At 43.7% G+C, this 19,809-nt stretch overlaps 1 protein-coding gene across 1 annotated transcript in view; it reads left to right on the top strand.

Annotated features, from left to right (window-relative positions):
• Window positions 1-19,809, top strand: part of tgfbr3 (transforming growth factor, beta receptor III) — a 54,466-nt gene that overhangs the window by 27,285 nt on the left and 7,372 nt on the right. Inside the window, exons 4-14 of the mRNA XM_058073508.2 lie at window positions 3,860-3,997; window positions 10,979-11,162; window positions 11,621-11,783; window positions 12,026-12,173; window positions 13,748-13,937; window positions 14,002-14,288; window positions 14,394-14,549; window positions 16,345-16,488; window positions 16,665-16,844; window positions 17,376-17,648; window positions 18,250-18,376. Of these exons, the coding sequence (XP_057929491.2) occupies window positions 3,860-3,997; window positions 10,979-11,162; window positions 11,621-11,783; window positions 12,026-12,173; window positions 13,748-13,937; window positions 14,002-14,288; window positions 14,394-14,549; window positions 16,345-16,488; window positions 16,665-16,844; window positions 17,376-17,648; window positions 18,250-18,376 (1,990 nt within the window). The remainder of the gene's footprint in view (window positions 1-3,859; window positions 3,998-10,978; window positions 11,163-11,620; window positions 11,784-12,025; window positions 12,174-13,747; window positions 13,938-14,001; window positions 14,289-14,393; window positions 14,550-16,344; window positions 16,489-16,664; window positions 16,845-17,375; window positions 17,649-18,249; window positions 18,377-19,809) is intronic.

The following is a 19,809-nucleotide window of genomic DNA, read 5'->3' as shown; positions in this document are numbered from 1 at the left end:
GCACCAGGTAGCATCCCCATGAGGAACATGAAATATGTGGGCGGGGCTGTGATAAGAGATGCAGACAGGTTTTGTTGTGCCTCTCTGAGCTCCTTCCTTGCGTACACCCCCCGCTGATCCAGAAAGAACCAAGATCCAGACAAGACAAGACCCATGCATGGCATATTGTGACGCACTTTCCCAGACGAAATAGATCCAGTTGCCGCTCTGATCGGGAACGGAATTGGTCAAAGTTACTTGTTGTTATTCAGGCGTCGTTTCTCATGTCGGCTATTATTTCCTGCCAGAGAGAGAACCTTTCTTCATTAGGCTCTTTGTGCCTAATTAAAGGATGTTGGGGCCTTTTTTCCTGAATCAGTAATGGTCATCAGGCACTCAATTAGCTCTGTCAATAAAGGAAACTCCCTTTTCCTGCCGGGCGTTTACACTCTCTTGCAAACTATGCCACCATGACAAGGTCACCAGTCATGAAATTACAAGATGATGTCAACAAGTCGTGTTTTTAAGCTGACATTACATGCATTTCTATGAAAATTGGGTCTGTTTATGTCGACGTGCTATGGTATTGTTAACTTCATCATTATCACTAAGTATCTTGAAGTGCCAACAACAACACAGCAATGGCTAGTTTTGATGTTGGTTATGTTGACAACCACTTGTGTTGATGTGAATCAGCCAGGCCAGGGGGTGTTGACATAAACGGGCCTCCTCACCTGTAAGTTTACTGTGAATTTCCAGTTTGCCTAACTTTATGTTCAGTTATTATTCATCATTGTTATTGTGCCCTTTCTGGTATTGACTTTCTTCCTGCTTCTGATTGGTCCTCATAGTTTGAGGTTATAGCGCCACTTCTTGTGAACCTCTAAGATTTTAAAGTGTAAAGAACAGGACTGATCCACACGGTTCTAGTATCCTAGTCGAACCCGAATATAAATGAGTGGTGTTATTTGTTACATGTGTTTACACATGCCAGTACCACTGATGGTATGTAGGGTGAGCAGCCCTGCTTATCCCGCCTACAGCTGTTGTCCCCTGGGAGGAATTTAATTTCAGTAACATGATAAGTCTAGACGGGCCCTCCTCCGTCCACGACTGCTGGCAAATTGTGGAGAAATGGAGCCCGGCCACACAAATCCACACATCAGCACTCTGGAGGCAGGAGCATCTGGGTAGCCCCATCTGATCCATGTGAGCATCATCACAGGCACTTTATGGCGGCTGCTCCTATTCTCTTTGCCATCAGTGTAATGATAGCGGTGAGTGGAGACGCTCGCCAGCTGCTTTGACCATGTTCGATGCCCTCCCTGCCTTGACTTCTCATTGACCCTGTCAGAGAAGTGTTCATGTAACAATTTATTTTTGTTTACTTTATTATTGTGCTTGCACTTTACCATATTGACAGCTGTTCTTACGGGCCTGCCAATATGTACTGTTCCTGACTATTAATTGCATGAGTCAAAAAATGTGTCACGAAGCGGTATTTATGATTGAGTTATCATCAGAGCGAGTGCCATGGCGCTGCTCCTATCAACAGTAAATTCACAAGAGATGAAAATGCAGTCAGGGGTGGAGGGGTCGAAGGAGACAAGTTGAAGCTGCAGAAGTCACATTTTTTAAACTATATGAATACAACAAAACCATACCGGTTTAATAAATGCCATAATTTTCTTGTAGAATATATGACATGATGCCTGAATGCTTCCTGGCTGGTAGGAATGTATAAAACGGCCGTATTTTAACACCACAACTTCATGTATGTATTCACAAATGAATTAAAATAAGCAGGAAATCATATGTGTGTAGTTAGTTGTCATGATTAGTGTCCTAATTAAACAACATTGTTGTCTAAAATACCATATTTCTTAATCCACACAGGTATCATATTGTAGTTACTTATAGATTACTTGTAGTTACTTGTAGATTACTTATAGACAGGAGGCAGAGTCCGGTAAATACAGCACACATCTCACATCCACGTGTACGCTTTTTCTAGCAATTTGCAAGTTTCAGTCTGACGTTTAGTCTCCTGAAGCCTTGATTATGCTCATGTGTCCAACGTACACTACACTGGCTCACTCTTTTCCCCCTGCTTTGTGGCTTGATGTGCACCTCAAAAAAATGATCTGTTTTTACTTTATTATTTAACTTAATGTCTTCTGTGTGTGCAACTCGATCAGAGGATGCACAGCTCAGCTTCACGATCACCTTCTCCTCAGATTTGTTGTCAACATTTGCAGTAAAAGTGGCTGTTGTAGCAGGTGATTGTAAAGGTGATAATGATTGAAGGTCTATGTTAAAAAAAAAGCAAGTAGGTAAAGATCTGCAGGTATCATCCATCTTGTTTACCCTCATCAGCACTCAGGAGTCATTTAGGGCTCCACTTCAAGCAGATAGGCGCCTCTCAGCACTTTGTTGTCATTTTGGTGATTCACATCTCCTGCAAATGTTTCTGTCTGGCCTTCCAAACTCTTCATCTGCTCTCTTCTTGTCCCTCAAAGGCAGCCATGATGGTATCTGCTTGTTGTTGTTGCTCTCTGAGGACCAATGAGGAGGGTTTTTCCACAGTGCACTCAGAGCCTTATTGCAAATATGTGCACACACACACAAAAGAAAAAAAAACATGCTGCAGCATTAAGTTTCTTATCTGTTTGCTTGGAGCCAGCCTAGTTTGCGTTAAAGATACTATATGTTTACTTATTTCTTCAATTTTTTCCCTGCTCAGTGAAACTTTTTGCTGATTCTTGCAGCACCTATCTTTTAACATTCTCATTTGTGATTTGTTTGTTCACTGAAAATAATAATCATGATTTTGGAGTTACAAGGGAGGAAATACAGTAAGTGTTTGATCTGATATTGTAAGTTTCGCAAAGATACAAGGGTAGATAGGGTAGGTAGATCTGTAGTATGTAATATTTCATACACCAAAGCCTGAGTATGGTGCTTAGCATGTCAATAAAACACCATATGCAGACTAGGATATATGCTGGAAAGGGCAGCAAATATGTAAATGAGTTACCTCAAAAAAGATGACAGGTAGGGGCAAATGAGCATTCAAAGCATGTTTTTTTAGTGTAGAAATGGCTGGCAACATACGACGTGCTTGCATGTATGCTTCGTCACATTCCCACTGTCTTTTCAAGGTCCTTGAAATATGTAGTCTGCAGTCTGCTCATTGCGGTTACAGATTGTTTGCTCCATCATTCACTTATGTGGCGGCACAGTGGCCGCATTAACGGGCTAAACAAAGGCCTTTATATCTTGGAGGCCTGCCGCCGATGAAGTTTGTTAAACTATTAAATAACACGCATCCTTGTGGCTCCAGTTAGCGATTTATAGACTTTGGCTGTTGACTCATATTGGGCTCATTTGATTAGTGTGGGAACACACAAGAGGAGCGAGGAGGAATGATGCTCAATTTGCTGGGATTAGAAGGTTTTGAGGATGATGCATGTAGAGCCGAGCTATTTTCGTGCTAATGCTTGCCTGACATGATTGCGGGTGCAAGACCTGCTGCAAAATGAGCAGAAGTGAAGGAAAGAACTTTGTTTTTCCTGCCTCACTAGCAGACTGTGAAAACGTGTTTTTGTGAAAAGACCAAAGGCACAGTTGAGTGAAGACGCTCACACTCGCAAACAAAGACTCCTCTGTACTGCGGTCCAAATGCCAGCGAGGCTGCGCCTTGCAGGGGAAACAAAGCTTATCAACGTCTGATAAAGAAGAATTAAAATGCAATCACAGCAGCAAAGTACTGTACGTGTGTAGCTTGAGACTAATCAGGCCTCAGGAGACCACAACATTCTCAGGGAGGTCTTGTTGCTGTTGCTCACCAGCCTGCTGCTCTTCTCCCCCCATCCACTAGGTGGAGCTGAACCTGAAGCCCATCCAGTCACTGCTGCGCCACCAGAAGCCGCTGGTCTTTGTGCTCAACGCCCCGCAGCCGATCATCTGGAAGATCAAGACAGAGAGCCTGGCCCTGGGCATCAAACGCACCTTTTATGTGAGTCCAGCTAAAGTCCACCTTGCTCATTTCCTCTGGCTAGGATTGGACAAGTCCCATCTAAAGCCTTTGCACTGCTCTGAGAGATGTTTCCCATCATACAGTAATCCTCCACTGGGGGCAACGGTGTGGAGTTGTGGAGTTTCACTCTATTGTAGTTTCTCAAAAATGTGTTCATTAATAAATCGTGCTGTTTTGAAGTAAACTACAATTATAAGGCATTCAGAAGACTCATTCAAAGACATTGTGATGATATGTAGTCTTCTACATTGGTCACTAGGTGTCAGTAATGTCATTGTAATGTTCGGTGAAACACACAGGTTGAGTGATCTCGCAACAGGCATAATAATCCCTACCACGAGCTATTGTTGTGGCCGGAACCCACATAATTAACCCCAACATCACTTCCTGCTCGCCTCCCTCTAAGCTCTCCTAGGGAATATATTTACAGCAACACACTGTCCTATTTATGTCTTAAATACCCTACTTAACCTTATTTTGTCTATTACAACTCCTGTTTCCTCCCACATTCCAAAAACATGCTAGGTTAATTGGCAACTACAAATTGTCCATAGGTATGAATATGAGTGTGAATGGTTGATTGTTTATATGTGCCCTGTGATTGGCTAGCCACCAGTCCATGGTGTACCCCGCCTCTGGCCTGAAGACATCTGGGATAGGCTCCAGCACGAGGATAACCGGTAGAAAATGAATGAATGTCTATTATATTGGGCAATAGGAGTATATGGGTGACTATAGGGGTGTTATTTCATGTCTAGAGGGCTCTAATAATATTAAAAATCTATTTAGAAGGCCATAAACAGGTTTTTTATGCTCTTAAATATGAAATTCACTCATCACTGTCCGGTCTGGAACTGATTTACTTGCAGTTTTGCAGTTGTCTATGACCATGCATTTGTGCAGGACTTTTTTAACATGAGAGAACTGTATCGGACTGAAAGGCTAGTATTTCATGCCACTGGTGTTTCCAGCTGAGTTAACATTCAAAGTGGAAAAGTTCTCACGTCCGTTGGAAGCAGATGCAGTGCTTCAATTGTCTGCTGCACAGATGATTCTCAGTGTATATGTTTTTGTAAGTGCAGCCGGCTATCATCGCAGTTGAAGCCGCTGACAGACAGAAAGCAGCTGACAGACATCTTTGGGAGTTTAATGACTGTCTCAGTCGCTTCTTTTGCTGAAGAAGGACATTCCACACCTATCAGTATCTGTATGTACAACACAAACATGTGAATTACCCATGTTGCATGTCATATCCATGTATGTGCATGCTGTGGACGATTTAGCAGCTGCTTCACTAGCTCTAAGCCTTGGAGTTGCATTTATTTGTCATTGTAAAGTATGATAATGTACAATGATACAATAAAGGCAAGGACCATGTCTCTGACGGCAGTGTGAGTCACAGTGTGCTCAATGCTCGTAGCGTTCTGCCAGTAAAAACTGATCCCAGATGCTGATGTTCTTCTTCTTCTTGGCATCTCGTCACAGTGACACCTTCTTAAAATACCACCCAGCGCTATTTAACTCTTTAATGCTACCTAGAATATCAGCCATCACATCCACAAGCTCATCAAAATGTGCAGGAAACAAAAGGCATTTTTTTACATTGCCCACAAAGTGTAATTGGTGTTTTCCATTAAAAGTAGTGATTTATCATTATTTTTTTTAAGTCTCATAATGAGAAGCTAATGTTCTTGAGGCGTGCTGACACAATGAGATCAGAGCGTTATTTCACTGGATTACGTCAGTGTTTGGCTGTTTTTTTCCTCCTTTTACAAGAGAATCCGCCTTAATGATGGGCACTTGTCCAAGGTTGGACAAACAGAATCACCCAATTACCCAAGCTGCTAAATGTAGCATTCGCATTTCTATCTTGTTTCTATTTCGTCTTTGCAGTTTGCGCTCACCTCACCTCTGTTCTAATCAACACCATAACACAATTACAATAGTCACTTTTCTGATTGAATTATTAAACACCATACAGAAAATAGATGCGCCTTTTTGTGGTGTAATTCACCCTGACTGACACCACCGCATGTTGCACCGTTTGTATTGTTGCCTTACCACAATCTAACTTGAACATTGAGACAAGATTGTAGCCTCCAAACCACTTTGGCATTCTGAAAATGTTGGCAATTCCCACACTGTCTGCCTTGAGAGCCCCCTGGGGGGAGTCGTGGAGTTCTGATGCTGAGAGCATGGAGCAACGCAGTCCAAAGGAGCTGAGCAGAGGACAAGACCCCTCTCACACTAGTGTCCCTGGACATCCTGCATGAGTCTGTCCTATGAGCCGCTGTGTTGTCCCTCAGCCTCTGGGCTGGAGCTGCGTGGATGCTCTTTAACTGCCTTGGAGACGCTTCACACACGTTGACAACCGTGTTGCTGTTGGCGAGTTCCTAAAAAACAGCAGAATTGGGGCTTTTGTTGTAAAACATGTCCTCCCTGGTGCTGGATGTCAATCAAGGAGGGAGTAGGGCTCTCTATGAAAAATGAACATTGACAGGAGGCCAATGATTGTTTTACCCAGGGACACATGCGCTCCTTGAGCTTTGTTGACTTTGCAGCCAATTCTTTTTGGGTTTGATGGTGATGTGGCGGGAATGTTTAATGACTGGTGATGGAATAAACTCTGTAAACTTCACTCTTGGCTGGTGTTGCCCATTGTTTGTTGGCCAAGATGTGCGTGTTGACTCGTTGACTCTGATGGAAACAATGGGCAGACACTGTTGGTTTTTATGTGGAGACAGGAATACTTAATGCTCCACAATGATGGAGAAACATATGGGATTGTTTTCTGGTCCACTTTATAGGAAAGCTTACACGGAAAGCTGTTAGTTTCAATCAGCCAAGGTTGAGTCAGCATTTACCAGTGATTGGTGTGTTCATTTTCAACGTATAGTTTACATCCATACATGTTTATGTGTCATCTAGTTGGAAAGACACAGAGGGCACAGATTATGCGCCAGCGTAGTCCCCTCCAATGACCAATCCAATCCTTTCATAGCGCTTCATCTACATTGCATGACATGCAATGGTCTGCTAAAACACAAGGGGAAAGTGTTTTTCGTACTCAATGGTAATGGCAATTAGAGAGACAACTGGAGTGTTATTGGCACTTGAACTAATTGATGTGCTACAACAGTCACTTTTATTGCAATTGCTGATCCAAAATCGCACCCACACAGAAAATAATGTAGTATAAGCCGACAAAGAACAGCCTTTTTTAGGGTGTGCACGTCATGCTACGAATTGCTACGAAGGATTTAGAGTGGGTGTAGCAAGACCGCATAGTGTACGTAGATGCCTTGACCCAGGAGCTTAATCCAGGTTTAAAGGGATACTTCAGATTTTTGACATGAAATTGTATGACATCCCTATCAGCATTGTAGTGTGTCAACAGCAGGATGCACATGTAAACACTGTGGAACATAACACAACAATGGATGAGCGAGATCGCATAGTGATACAACCAGAGAGGAAATAACAGAGTGAAAGGTCTGTCTTTTTGGTTAACAAAGATTATGTGATGTCAAATGCATTACTCTTTAGAACACATATTGTTTTGAGAAACCATACTTTTAACTGGAGCTACACGTACGTTCTTCCTCACCAAATTCGACCCAAACTCCACTGATGGAACAAAGTGGATGGTAAGTCACTGTTGATACACCTGTTAGTGGGGATGTCATACAACTACAAAAACTATACATTCAAGATTTTAGTCTCTTAGATGGTTATTCTAGTCTAAACAAGACAAGGCTTATAGATCATTTGGGTTTTTTTAGATGGTTACTATCTAGGATTTGCGAAGTCAGACCCTTCTTTGTATTCTTTTCTTGCACTCAAGTGGACTTCCTGTGTAGAATGAAGTGAAATAATGCTATTTTGTCCGATTTCTGACTACATTTACAGCCATTAACTTAGCGTTCGCTCTATAATTGGCTGGCAACCAGTCCAGGGTGTACCCCGCCTCTCACCTGTAGTCATCTGGGATAGACTGTAGCATACTCCCCACGACCCTAGTGAGGATAAGCACCATAGAAAATGAATGGATGGATGTAATTAGCGTTCCATGACCTAAGCTACTGGGAGTTATGCTCCATTCGCCTCTCACAGTTAAGCGGAACATACATAAATCATAACAGGGACCTCACAGAGACCTTCTAGTGCATGATTTAGACCCAGAGAAAAAAGATTTTGCCACAATTTTATCATAAAGACAAACAACAGTATACATATCATTCAGTGATACTAGCCCAGCTTCAATGGATTGCATACACAATTTATAGTTGTCAGTGAACTTAATTCCTAACAACTTGAACAAAGTGAATTTTGTACAGTGGCCGGGTGGCTTTTTATGGCCCAAAGAGGTTTAGTTTCTGTGAGAGAGTAGGCAACTCTGATTGTGCTACGTGAGTGTGAAGAAGTGTCAAGAAGGCCTTCTATTGGACTGAATCTACAGAGGTAAGAACATCTATGAAAACCTATGCAATTATGGCCATTTTAATAAAAAAATTCATCAAAGATTAATCCAACATTGAAGACAAATAAATACCATTAAGTACCCTAATTTTTGGGCTGTGTTACATACACCTGGAGAGAGCCCACTCCAGCACAGGGGGGAAAAACAGATCGGGCCTTGAACCCACAGCCTTTTTGACATGAGGCAACAAGTGTGAACCCCCGGTTCACTGTGTTGCCATATTTAACAATATGACTTGGGTCGGCTATAACAGTCAGCTTTGTAAGTATAATGCTGTGTTGTCCATTTATGAATCCTATGTGAGTCCATAACGGGAAATACTCCACTGCTTCCCAGCCTTCCAGGTCCCATTGGTCCATCAGCTGGGCGTGCAGTAGGCGGGAGGGGAGGGGTGGAGTGTTGAAGCCTGAAGTGGTTCCTTCGCTTCCCTTTGTGAAATTCCTGAGGTTTCCAGCAGCATGGAAAGCCTGCAGCTAATTTAACTTTCAGGCTTTCCCCTCTAATTCCAATGCGCCTAATTACAGCCTCGTTCCCGCAATTAAGCTGATAAACTCTTTCGTGCCGGGTGGGGTTAAGTACAGACACCCTGGGACCTCTGCCCCCCCCCCCCCCCCACACACAAACCCCCATCTGCTTGCGCTCACAACAGCCAAACTTCTCCAGCTTCTTGGCGCACCACCTCCAGCCTCCCAGTCACTTTTTCCGCATCCCGTTTGTTCCTGTCGTAGTAAACAGGCTGAGAATAACACAAGCTTGACGAGGGGGACAGAGCGTGTCTCCTCCTCGTATTTACGGCTGCTGAGACAGCGCCAGGAAACAAGCTCAGGAGCGTCCAGAGGTCGTGCATGGTAACTCAGAAGAGTCGTGTCTGAAAGTCCTCATGCCGAGTAAATACGATCCTGAAAAACATCACAAATACTTCATGCACTTTGTGTCTCGGAATGCGATGTTGGCACGTAGACCAACAATGATGGGATGAAAATGATGTAGCAGACCGTCTAGACGCCCGCGCTCGTCTGCTTGTTCATTTGCTGTTTTGCAGCCACATGAGTGTTTATCTCTTTGGAATGAAGCATGTGAGTTCAGCCAATTAGTAACAAAGTCAATGTTCCCTCTGAAGATACCATGGCTTCTCTTCATTTTTAGGATGCCTTCATATTGTGTCTTGTTTATGGCCCTTCCTCTACAGTCCTTCTTGGAAAAATACCTGGAAACACTAGAAAACTACGTTGTGTCTCAGACGGAATACTGTATCTGTACACTTCAATATGTGTACTATGTAGGCTGCATACTTTAAAAACCACTGGAGGTAGTCAAGACGTAGCCAAGATGATGACAGTCGAGGGTGGTTAGGTTGTAATTACTGATTACATACAACTCCAGGACCCTCTCCTGTCTCTTCAATATGCCTCACAGACTAATAAACATTCTGTTTTAATAAGCAGCTCAACACAAAATTGACCTCAATGTATAACAAACAATGTACAGCAAGTAGACATTGGTAAGGTAAACTGTCCATCACTAAAAAATCCCTCTAAGTAAATAATCTCACAAAATATAATTGTGACTAACATTACAAATAAAGGTTTGCACAAACATCCAACTGCTATCGACAACTTAGAAAAACTAAAGTGCTCCAAAACAGTCAGTAGTTTACAGAAGTAAATCGGCGCCCATATACTGTAGTTCAGTCAGGCTGTCGCTCATACTTCACATCCAAACACTCTTTTACAGAGACATACACACACACACAAGCACTCTTTTACGCACACTTTATCACACTTGTCTTGGTCTGACATTTTCAGCAGTGTGGAAGTGTCACACCACCGTCTTGCAACATGTAAGTTTTATTCTGTCCTCTTGGACAAACAGAGCAGTTTATTAGCACAAATGCTAATAGCCATAATAGGTAAAAATAATAACAGTAATAAATTCCCATGCCTTTACTGCCATCTCACACTGCGCGTGTGTTCACTCCCTTCCACCTTTGTTGGCACATATTAAGGTGATACGAGCTGTCTTTGGCTCCAAATAGCTGTCTTTGGCTATGCCTGCCAGTAAAAGCAGTTCAAAGCAAAAACTCTATCTAAAAAACATTTCACGTTCACAGGGAAGAACATGGGGAGAACATGCAAACTCCACACAGAGATGCCCGAGTGGGGAATTGAACCTGGGTCTCCTGTGGCCAGCATGCTAACCACTCTTTCTCCATGCAGCCCCAATTAAATCAAATCAATCAAATGTGCTGACGATCAAGCATATATTTCTGTATAAATTATTGTGCCTTAAATGGTCACATAAATGTGTTATTTTTGTACACATTTTTCACTAATAAACATTGTGTGGTGTAGCTCCTTAAAGATCTTTTAAAGATAGTTCACATTTTATTTAAGAACTTTTTTTTAGTGATTCGTGCTGTTCAAAACCACTTCGTACTGAATGAATGCTTTACTGTCCTCCTCGCACTCCTCTACCTATAGGTAAACGAGGGCTCAGAGGTGCACTTCCCACCGGGCAACTTCTCCCTGTCCTGCCAGGTCCACAAGGAGCATCTCCCCCATGGCAACGAGCACCTCCTCAACTGGGCCCTGAAGACGTACCGGGCGGTCACCTCCTTCTCCGAGCTCAGGATGACACAGGACATTTACATCAAAGTTGGAGAAGGTGTGTGTTGCATCTGTAAACTATAGTTCCATCTTCAGCAGTGTTTTATGACGACCTTCATCTGGTGGATTTTGGAGCATAAGATGCCAGCGTGCAATTGAGTTGTGGTTTGAACGGGGTTGACTTTGCCAAATAAGGGAACGCTAGTCTCCTCGCATTGAGGAGGAGCGAGCCTCTTCTTCGCTCTTTGAAGCGGTGCCGTGAAGAGGCTTGATTGAATGCGTTGGTTTTATTTGTTGCTCCAGTCCAGCTTGGAACTTGAAAGAAGTAAAGTGAGAAAGTTGTGCGTCAAAGCAAACATGGAGCAGGAATCAATTTGTACCAGATGCAAACCAGGGTAACGGGAGGTTCTGTTCTGCTGCTGACATTGCTCTTTTGACCTGAAAAAGCCTTGAGGGGATCCAAATAACCCCCTCAAAACCCCTCACCGCTAACAAAAACATCTTCTCCCCTTGCAGATCGTGTCCTCCCGGACACCTGCAAGATTGATAACAAGTTCTTGTCTCTCAACTACCTGGGGGGGTACATGGAGCCGCAGTCCTCCAAAGGTTGTGTCCTGTCTGGACCCGACAAGGACCAGGAGGTCCACATAATCGAGCTCCAAGCCCCTAACTCCAGCAGGTGAGCAGCCAAAGCAAATAAGGGTTTACGATAAGGTCAGATTGCTTGTTTTGGACCAGGACCTTATCAGAAATTCTTGTTCCTCAAATCTTCACCAATAATGTCCCCGTCCCCTCAATGGAGACATTATTTGTTTGTAGTTGTGAATAAATCAACCTTTTATGGGATTGCATCAGGCTTTTAATTGGTTCAGCAGACACACATTGCCTGATAGAACCCCCCGCCCTCTTCTGGTTCCACAGTGCTTTCCAGGTGGATGTCATCGTGGAGCTGCGGCCCCTGGAGGATGACGCGCCTCTCCACCTTGATGTCGTATTGCTGCTCAAATGCACCAAGTCGGTCAACTGGGTCATCAAGTCTCACAATGTGGTGGGCAAGCTCAGTATTGTGGTAAGAACCCGACGCCCACCCACCCTCACTGGACTCCCGCGTAGATTCAGCATTCATGATTCAGATTTTTGATCACAGCATTATTCCACTCAAAAAAATCCATCCCAATACAATCTCTTCATAACAGTACAAACACAATTTAAGGCATGTAGAATACACAATATCAAAAGTATCAAAATACATGCAAAACAATACTATTTTAGACTAATGTATGACCCGGCCCGGGTTCGATTCCCCGCTCGGGCATCTCTGTGTGGAGTTTGCATGTTCTCCCCGTGCGTGCGTGGGTTTTTCTCCAGGTACTCTGGTTTCCTCCCACATTACAAAAACATGCATGCTTTTCCATAGGTATGAATGTGAGTGTGAATGGTTGTTTGTCTATATGTGCCCTGTAATTGGCTGGCGACCAATCCAGGGTGAACCCAGCCTCTCGCCCCAAGACAGCTGGGAAAGGCAATCTGTTTTTGTTTTAGGTCCAAACTGTTGGTTTTCACATCAGAAATAATGGAAATACCGTATGTAACCTGTTCTATGGTTGTCATGAAAGCTTTGTTAAGTGTACAGGCAATGTTTTAGTCTATTTCACATACACAATGGCGCTATCAACTGACAGATTTGTCAAGCGCAAACCGGGTTTGTAAGGATTGGTCGAGTCGAGACTTGTTGGTGACCTCACAGTCACTAACATGACTCACCCCCGGCAAAACACATGACTACACTTGAAGCTGGTGGACTGAGCTCATCCTCCAGCTCTTTATCATACAATCATGTATTCCTATACTTTTTAATATACTCTTAAAAAGTCATTTTGACTGCACTTCACCATGTTATGTTTTTGTGTCATTTTGTGAAAATCTTGTTTTCCGAAACTAAAAATAGTTAACAAAATAAAAATTTTTGTATGATTTAACAGACCATCAATGCCGATTTTACCATTTAGCGCTAAAAATATGCCTTAAAGTCAAGTGTCTAATTCAAAGTATGAGTAGTCTTACTTTCTTTTTGTGTGATTCTACGCCAGTTGCCATCTGCTGGAGCCTATCCCAGCTGACCTCAGGCGAGAGGCGGGGTACACCCTGGACTGGTGGCCAGCCAATCACAGGGCACATATAGACAAACAACCATTCACACTCACATTCATACCTATGGACAATATGGAGTCACCTATTAACCTAGCATGTTTTTGGAATGTGGGGTGAAACCGGAGTACCTGGAGAAAACGTACGTGGAGAACATGCAAACTCCACAGAGATGCCCAAGTGGAGATTCTAACCCAGGTCTTCCCGAGCCCCTAATTGTGAGGGCAACAAATTAATAATGTTAAAATATAATTTGTAAACATAATGCTTAGTAAAGGCTGCAGTTTGACCCTGGAACAGACTACTACATTAATTGTACATTATTTTCCTATACCTATCTGTAGCGCTAGATTAGATAGTTACATAGCACTTACTTATCATCCAGTGGGTGTATTTGATGTCATTCCACTAGGGGCTTCTTGCCTCACATCTGAAGAGTTCCCTTGATATCGCGTGATATGGTGACTTTATGGACTTCACGATTTCTGTTCACAGGCGTCCGATAGCGTGAGTGTCAGTTCTGGTACAGAGAGACTGATGCAGGTGTCCAAATCCCCGAAGCAGCGCATGCCATCCGGGCCCCAAGCGCTGATCCAGTGGGCGGAGCAGCACAACTACGGCCCAGTGACAACGTACACCAGCACACCTGTGGCCAATCACTTTGACGTGTGGCTGAAAGAACAAGGTAGGGAAACATCTTTCAGTGTTGTTTAGTACCGTGATAGTTTGATACCACGTGTGGTTTCCAGATGTGGATCATCACCCGGACACCATGTTGCCTCCAGAGTTCGCCATCCTGCCCGACTCCGGTCCCGCAACGGGAGGGCGGGGAGGGGCTTTGCGGCGCTCTGGCCTGCCTTTCCCTTTTCCTCCTTCCGTGTCCGAGGGCCTGCCACACCTACTGCCCTCCCTCCTTGATGACCGCCCCTGGGAGAAGGCGGAGCCTGAGGAGCATCGGGCTGTAGTCAGCGTGGGCCTAGCCGTGCATTGTGAAGACACCAAGATGGTGGTCAGCATCAGCAAAGACAGCCTGCAGGTGTGTGGAGGGCATGTATATTGTAATGTATGTTATATACTCTATACAACATTGGACAATTAATGTTCAATAAAGAAGCCGCTTTATTCAATGGTGTCTTTGCAGGCCAATGGGTTTGCGCACGTCAACCTCACGCTTCAAGACCCCGAATGCAAAGCAGAGGTCAACGCCACCCACTACACACTGGAGACTCCTCTGACTGGCTGCCAGACCACCATTTACCCCCTGCAGGGAAGCACCAGCGCCCTCTACATCAACACTGTGAGTCCACATACTTCTTTATGCTGCCAAAAGATTGGCAACACACAAAGTTAGTTTACATGTGCAACATGAGCGCTTGTAGTTCCAGTAAGATAGAAGCTAACATTCGTATAAGATAGTAGCTCAGTCATTTCTCACAAGTTTCTTTGCAGCGTGAACTCCTGAGTGGCTTGCGACCCCCGTTATCATCTGTTATTGTGGAATGCATTCAGGATGTTTGCTCCAGCAAGCAGCCATGAATCCTCCCCTGCATTTCGGAAAAGCCGGGCTCGTGTCCAAGGTCCGCTTTTGTTTGGCGGGGATAACCTCTGACCTGTGGTCAAAAAGAGACGTATTGAATGGAGGAGGACTCTTGGCTCTGTTGTTTTTGTGTCTCTTTTTTTTTTTTTTTTAGTGCTAGGTCAGCGACACGGAGGACACAAGAAAAGAACGTTTCATGTCTCAGAGGAGTGTCACCTCATTAAATCTGAGTTTTGTTTTGTTTTGGGTTTTTTTTAAGTAGTATGTCTTCTCCCACTGAATGTTTGCACATTTTAGACCAAGATCCATGATTTTATTTATCAGTGCCAGAGTTGAACCCGTTGCTGTTATATGGCCGTTTAGTTAGCCCTACACTGTCGCTTTTTTATGTATATTTTCTTTTTTATGTGGCTTAAGTGTTTCTTTTGCTAGTATTTCTTGTTTTTATCTATATCTCAGGTCAGTAAAACCTGTAAATAACATGTTTACGCTTCAAATACATTTTGCAACTTCCCTCGATTATGTTATATATTCATTTTAAAAATCAAGTTTAGTGGTTGAATACCGCCGATTATTTGGGGGGGGGGGGAACTATACATATGTCAGAAAATGAAAATGCTGTAAGACACAAGCACCAGAGTTTTACAACAACAGGCTTTTATTGCAGGCTTGAATGATCTCACACCAGGCAGAATAATCCCTAACACAGGCTTCTGCTACAGCCGTAACACACACTAGGCTAAAAGTCAACTCTGAATCCCCAAAGTCACTTCCTGTTTACGTCACCGGAACACACAAAGTCTTATTCATGTCTTAAATTTTTTTTTTTCTCTTATGTCTATTTTATTGGGCAATATGAGCGTGTCGGTGACAATATGGATGTTATTTTATGTCTACAGGCCTATAAGAATGTTAAAAACGGTAATTAGAAGGTTTTCCATGCTCTAAGGCAGGGGTCAGCAACCTGCGGCTCCAGAGCCGCATGTGGCTCTTCAGCCTCTTTATTGTGGCTCCCTTTGCGATGCTTGAATATTTTTAACACCCGAGTGGGGAAAATGCACGTCTTTTGTAATGAGTTTTAAAAAATCCAACTTTGTCTGAGACCATGAATGCATCCTGAGTGAGTTCTGACTGCTATCCAGTTCAGTACATGAAGAAAAACAAGTAATACTTACCTACAAATCTAAAAAATAAATTTGAGATAATTTAAAAACAGCGGCATGGGAACTTGTTTTTACGTTTACAGTAGTTTACACATACATTTATGTAAGTTTATCTCCAAAACTAGCAAGAGTACTCCAACTCGTCTTTTCTTATCTGAACTACTTTGATACCCCCAAATTCCCTCCAATGTTGTTTTAAACATACTATATGTTTTGCGGCTCCAGGCTATTTTTCTTCAGTGGGCATTGGGTAAAATGGCTCTTTTCATAGTAAAGGTTGCCGACCCCTGCTCTAAGGAATCCATCATTGCATGAATTGACTTATGACAGGCAGGTCTGGAACCAATTAAGCGTGATAAACAAATATATTGTGGTCTTTTCCTCTATGCTAGGTCTTGATAAGTCATGCTGAGTCCAAAGACGGAAGTGGCGGCCCCGGTGAATACGAGGACCTGGAATCAGGAGAGATCCTGTTCCCTGGGGAAGCTGTGGATCTGGAAAAGACGCCACCCCGAGATCAGCTGTCAATCATAACAGTGAGACATTGCGGTGGCAATTTTTTTTCCTATTTGTGTCTTATTTCCTAGAGTTGGCGACCATCTTTTATTTATCCCTCCCTCTGTCCTCTGTCCACACATAAAAAACAAATAATCTTGCTGGATCAGAACTATCTTGATATTCGTGTCGGCTTTGTCCTATCCCCTCCTTCCAGTTCAACTGCACTTACCAGCAGTCCCGGGAACCCCAGCACGCAATTCCCAAGAATGTCCCAGGAAGCACGCGGCCGGTGGACATGGCGTTTAGCATGGAGCTGTACGACGGCCCGCCCTCCAGTGAGCCATCCCGCCAGGCCTTCTCCACCGTCTCTCAGAACCAGCGAGTATTTGTGGAGGTTTGTGTTGTCCCTGCTTCCTCCATTCCGCCACCTCATAGGGGGTCAGCCCCAAGGTCAACTTGAGGTCTTAAAAAGCTCACCCCTTTCCTGCCGCTTCTACTCGCATCCCGCCAAATATTTGCTCTGCAGCGGCCATGGCAGAGGTCAAGGAGGCAGTGTGGACGTGCTCTACGAGGCCTTTGAAGGGATGATTTATGGCGCTATCAGCAGGAGATGCGGCACTGGTGGAGCAGACTAACAAAGAGCTATCTGTGTTAGCTTCCCCTTAAGAAGTTGCGGCATGCTGAGAGATGACCCGAGGCAGCAAGGTGGACTCGGATAAAAAGCAGCTCTTTGTTTTTTTAGATGGCGAGCAAACAGCTTGACTTACAGGATCGCTCTGTGAGATTTGCTAGCCGCAACAGCACACAAATTAATAAACAAGATGTGTAAAAGTTTGTATGATGTATCAAAATCTGTCGGCAGGCAAAATAAACAAGTAATTAAATGGGCAATTGAATATGAAACATATTCTCTCTCGTCCCTCAGGTGACATCATCCCCGTCAGACATGGACATGGGCTTCACCATCCTTTCCTGCTTCGTCTCGCCCAACGGCAGCCCCAGCGTGGAGTCAAGCTACGCTCTTATCGAAACCCTTTGCCCCACGGACGACTCAGTACGCTTCTCTCCTCGCGACCCGGCAGACAAAAAGACCTTCAGCTTCACCTTCAACTCGGACTTCAACATGTCGCTTCTGTTCCTGCACTGCAAGATGTCCCCGTGCGCTAGAACGTCTCCCGGCACCCTCGGCCTTGCACCGGTACACACTCTTGTTTGTCTTGCACACTGGAAGAGGCATTGCAAAGGAGGGTGAGACAGGTTTATGGGGAAACGGAAGTCCAACTGCTTAGTTATCACTGTCCATTTCATAGGAGCGGATCCTTTTACATGTTCAAGAACCCCTATCATTATCCCTAATGATAGTCCGGGCATGCGTCCAGTGTTGGTTGACATTTCTCCACTTTCAGAACATTTTACCATGCCTAGTTTCCACTTCACTTTTCGCCTTCTTTTTCTTTGAGACGCAGAAAAGTGTGCCTCAAGCTTGGGAGACATAATGAAGGGAAAAGAACCGTGATATTGACCTATTCATCCACCTATGTATTCATCCACTGCACGCATGAAACTAGAGCTCATTTTCTTCAGTATTCATGAATACTGTACAAATGTATATATGTATAAAAAAGTATATATATGAAAAATATGTCATAAATAGTAAAAATATATTAAAATAAATTTGATTTTCAAATTTCAAAAGAATTATTTGCACATGCGCTCATACCTGCACCAACATCATCTTGATAATGAACCAATCCATCAATGGCAATGTGGAGTGACAGCATTTTTTTAACCACACACAGTGCTTACGGCCGAGGCAACAGTGCGACTCTGTGAACCTGGATGACATCCTCACCATGATGATGAACGCCAAGACCTCCAGCAAAGCTCTGATGGTGCTGGATGGATCCGCTCATCCCGGCATGACAGGTAAGGGTTCACTGTTGACTGTACTGGAATGTGAGGAGAACATTAACCTGGAGAGAGAGAGACCTTTTGTTGAGCTTCTCAGAGCAGCCAGAAGTCAACACTGGCCATAACATTAGGTACACTTGAACTGGGGTGTCCAAAGTGCAGAAAAGTTAAATATATGAGAATAAATTCAATTCATTATTACAAGAACAACATTTATATATATATATATATATATCTATTATATCTACAGATATACGTATATTAAATGCATAAATAGAAATACATAAAAAGTGTATTGTATTTCCCATATTGTATGTTCCCATCAGGTCTTTATGAACAGCAGAGTGTTTCCTGTTTACATAACAGGACCTCAAAACTATCAGAGCACTCCTATCATTTAGAGGATCTTTGATTGGCATTAACACATATTTGGTGAAGTTTGAAGGTATAACATAGCCTTGCATTGACATCATATGCAAAATAGTAGGACTCTCTTTTCAATCAGGTGTGTGTGTGTGTGCGGTGTGATAAGACGAGTGCATTAAGACGTGAAGTCGTTCCGGACATGACCAAACCACAGAATGCCGAACATCACCTCCTGACATCTGCTCGACGTTAAGCCATCATCTATCTGTTTACACCAACCATCTGTACACCAGTGTGTGGTAGCATGTGGCTAGCTGCGGGAAAGTGGCCCATTTTTGATGCTTTGGCCTGGCTCTGGATGAGCTGGAAAAGAGGAGTCATACACTCACTAAGCTCCAGTTGTTTTCACTTAGAAGCTTCAACGTACCCCGCCACATGCCTTCCCACTAGTGTGTGTGTGTGTGTGTGTGTGTGGTAGTCCTTTAAGATCATCCCTTATTTAGCCACTCATTTGTCCATCGCCTCTATCGGGTGAGCTAACGAAGAGACATGATGATGTCATTAGCGTCTATCGCCACCCTTCACCACCTCCCTCCCCTCTGAGGCCAGAGAGACGTCAACGAAAGACGTGCGGCCAGTGTGTATCCATGTTACGGACTCATAACTTTTGTTCTCAGTTTCTCATTTGAAAAGGTTGGTAGGACATCGTAGTGGAGTCCTAAAGAGCACAACGTCTGTCTTAATCTGCATTGTACTTCTGCGTAGGCACGACTACACCATCTTGTTGACTATTTATTAGGTTTGTGGTGAGTGATCAATGGCAGTTATAGTTATCCTTTCTAAATCAATAGGGTTCCTGTTCCTGTGTGAAAGTTGGAATTCTGTCCGTAACTCTCATAAAAAGTTGTTGAAAATAAAACTTGTCGTGAAGGCTCTGCTATTTCAGCATGGTAGCGTGATGGTAATCCTGAAGGAACAGTGTGAACCGACATTTTTACGACATCTTAAAGCAACACTCCTTCCCCTCGCATGTCCCGTAGTGGCGTGCCAGTGTTGATGTTGGACGAGGTGGCGGCGAACAC

The sequence above is a fragment of the Doryrhamphus excisus genome, linkage group LG4, assembly GCF_037039965.1.
Source record: "Doryrhamphus excisus strain RoL-2023G ecotype Guam linkage group LG4, RoL_Dexc_Guam_v1.1, whole genome shotgun sequence".
Classification (NCBI taxonomy): Eukaryota; Metazoa; Chordata; class Actinopteri; order Syngnathiformes; family Syngnathidae; genus Doryrhamphus; species Doryrhamphus excisus.
The sequence above is the reverse complement of the archived record's forward strand: the minus strand, read 5'-3'. Positions and strand labels throughout refer to the sequence as shown.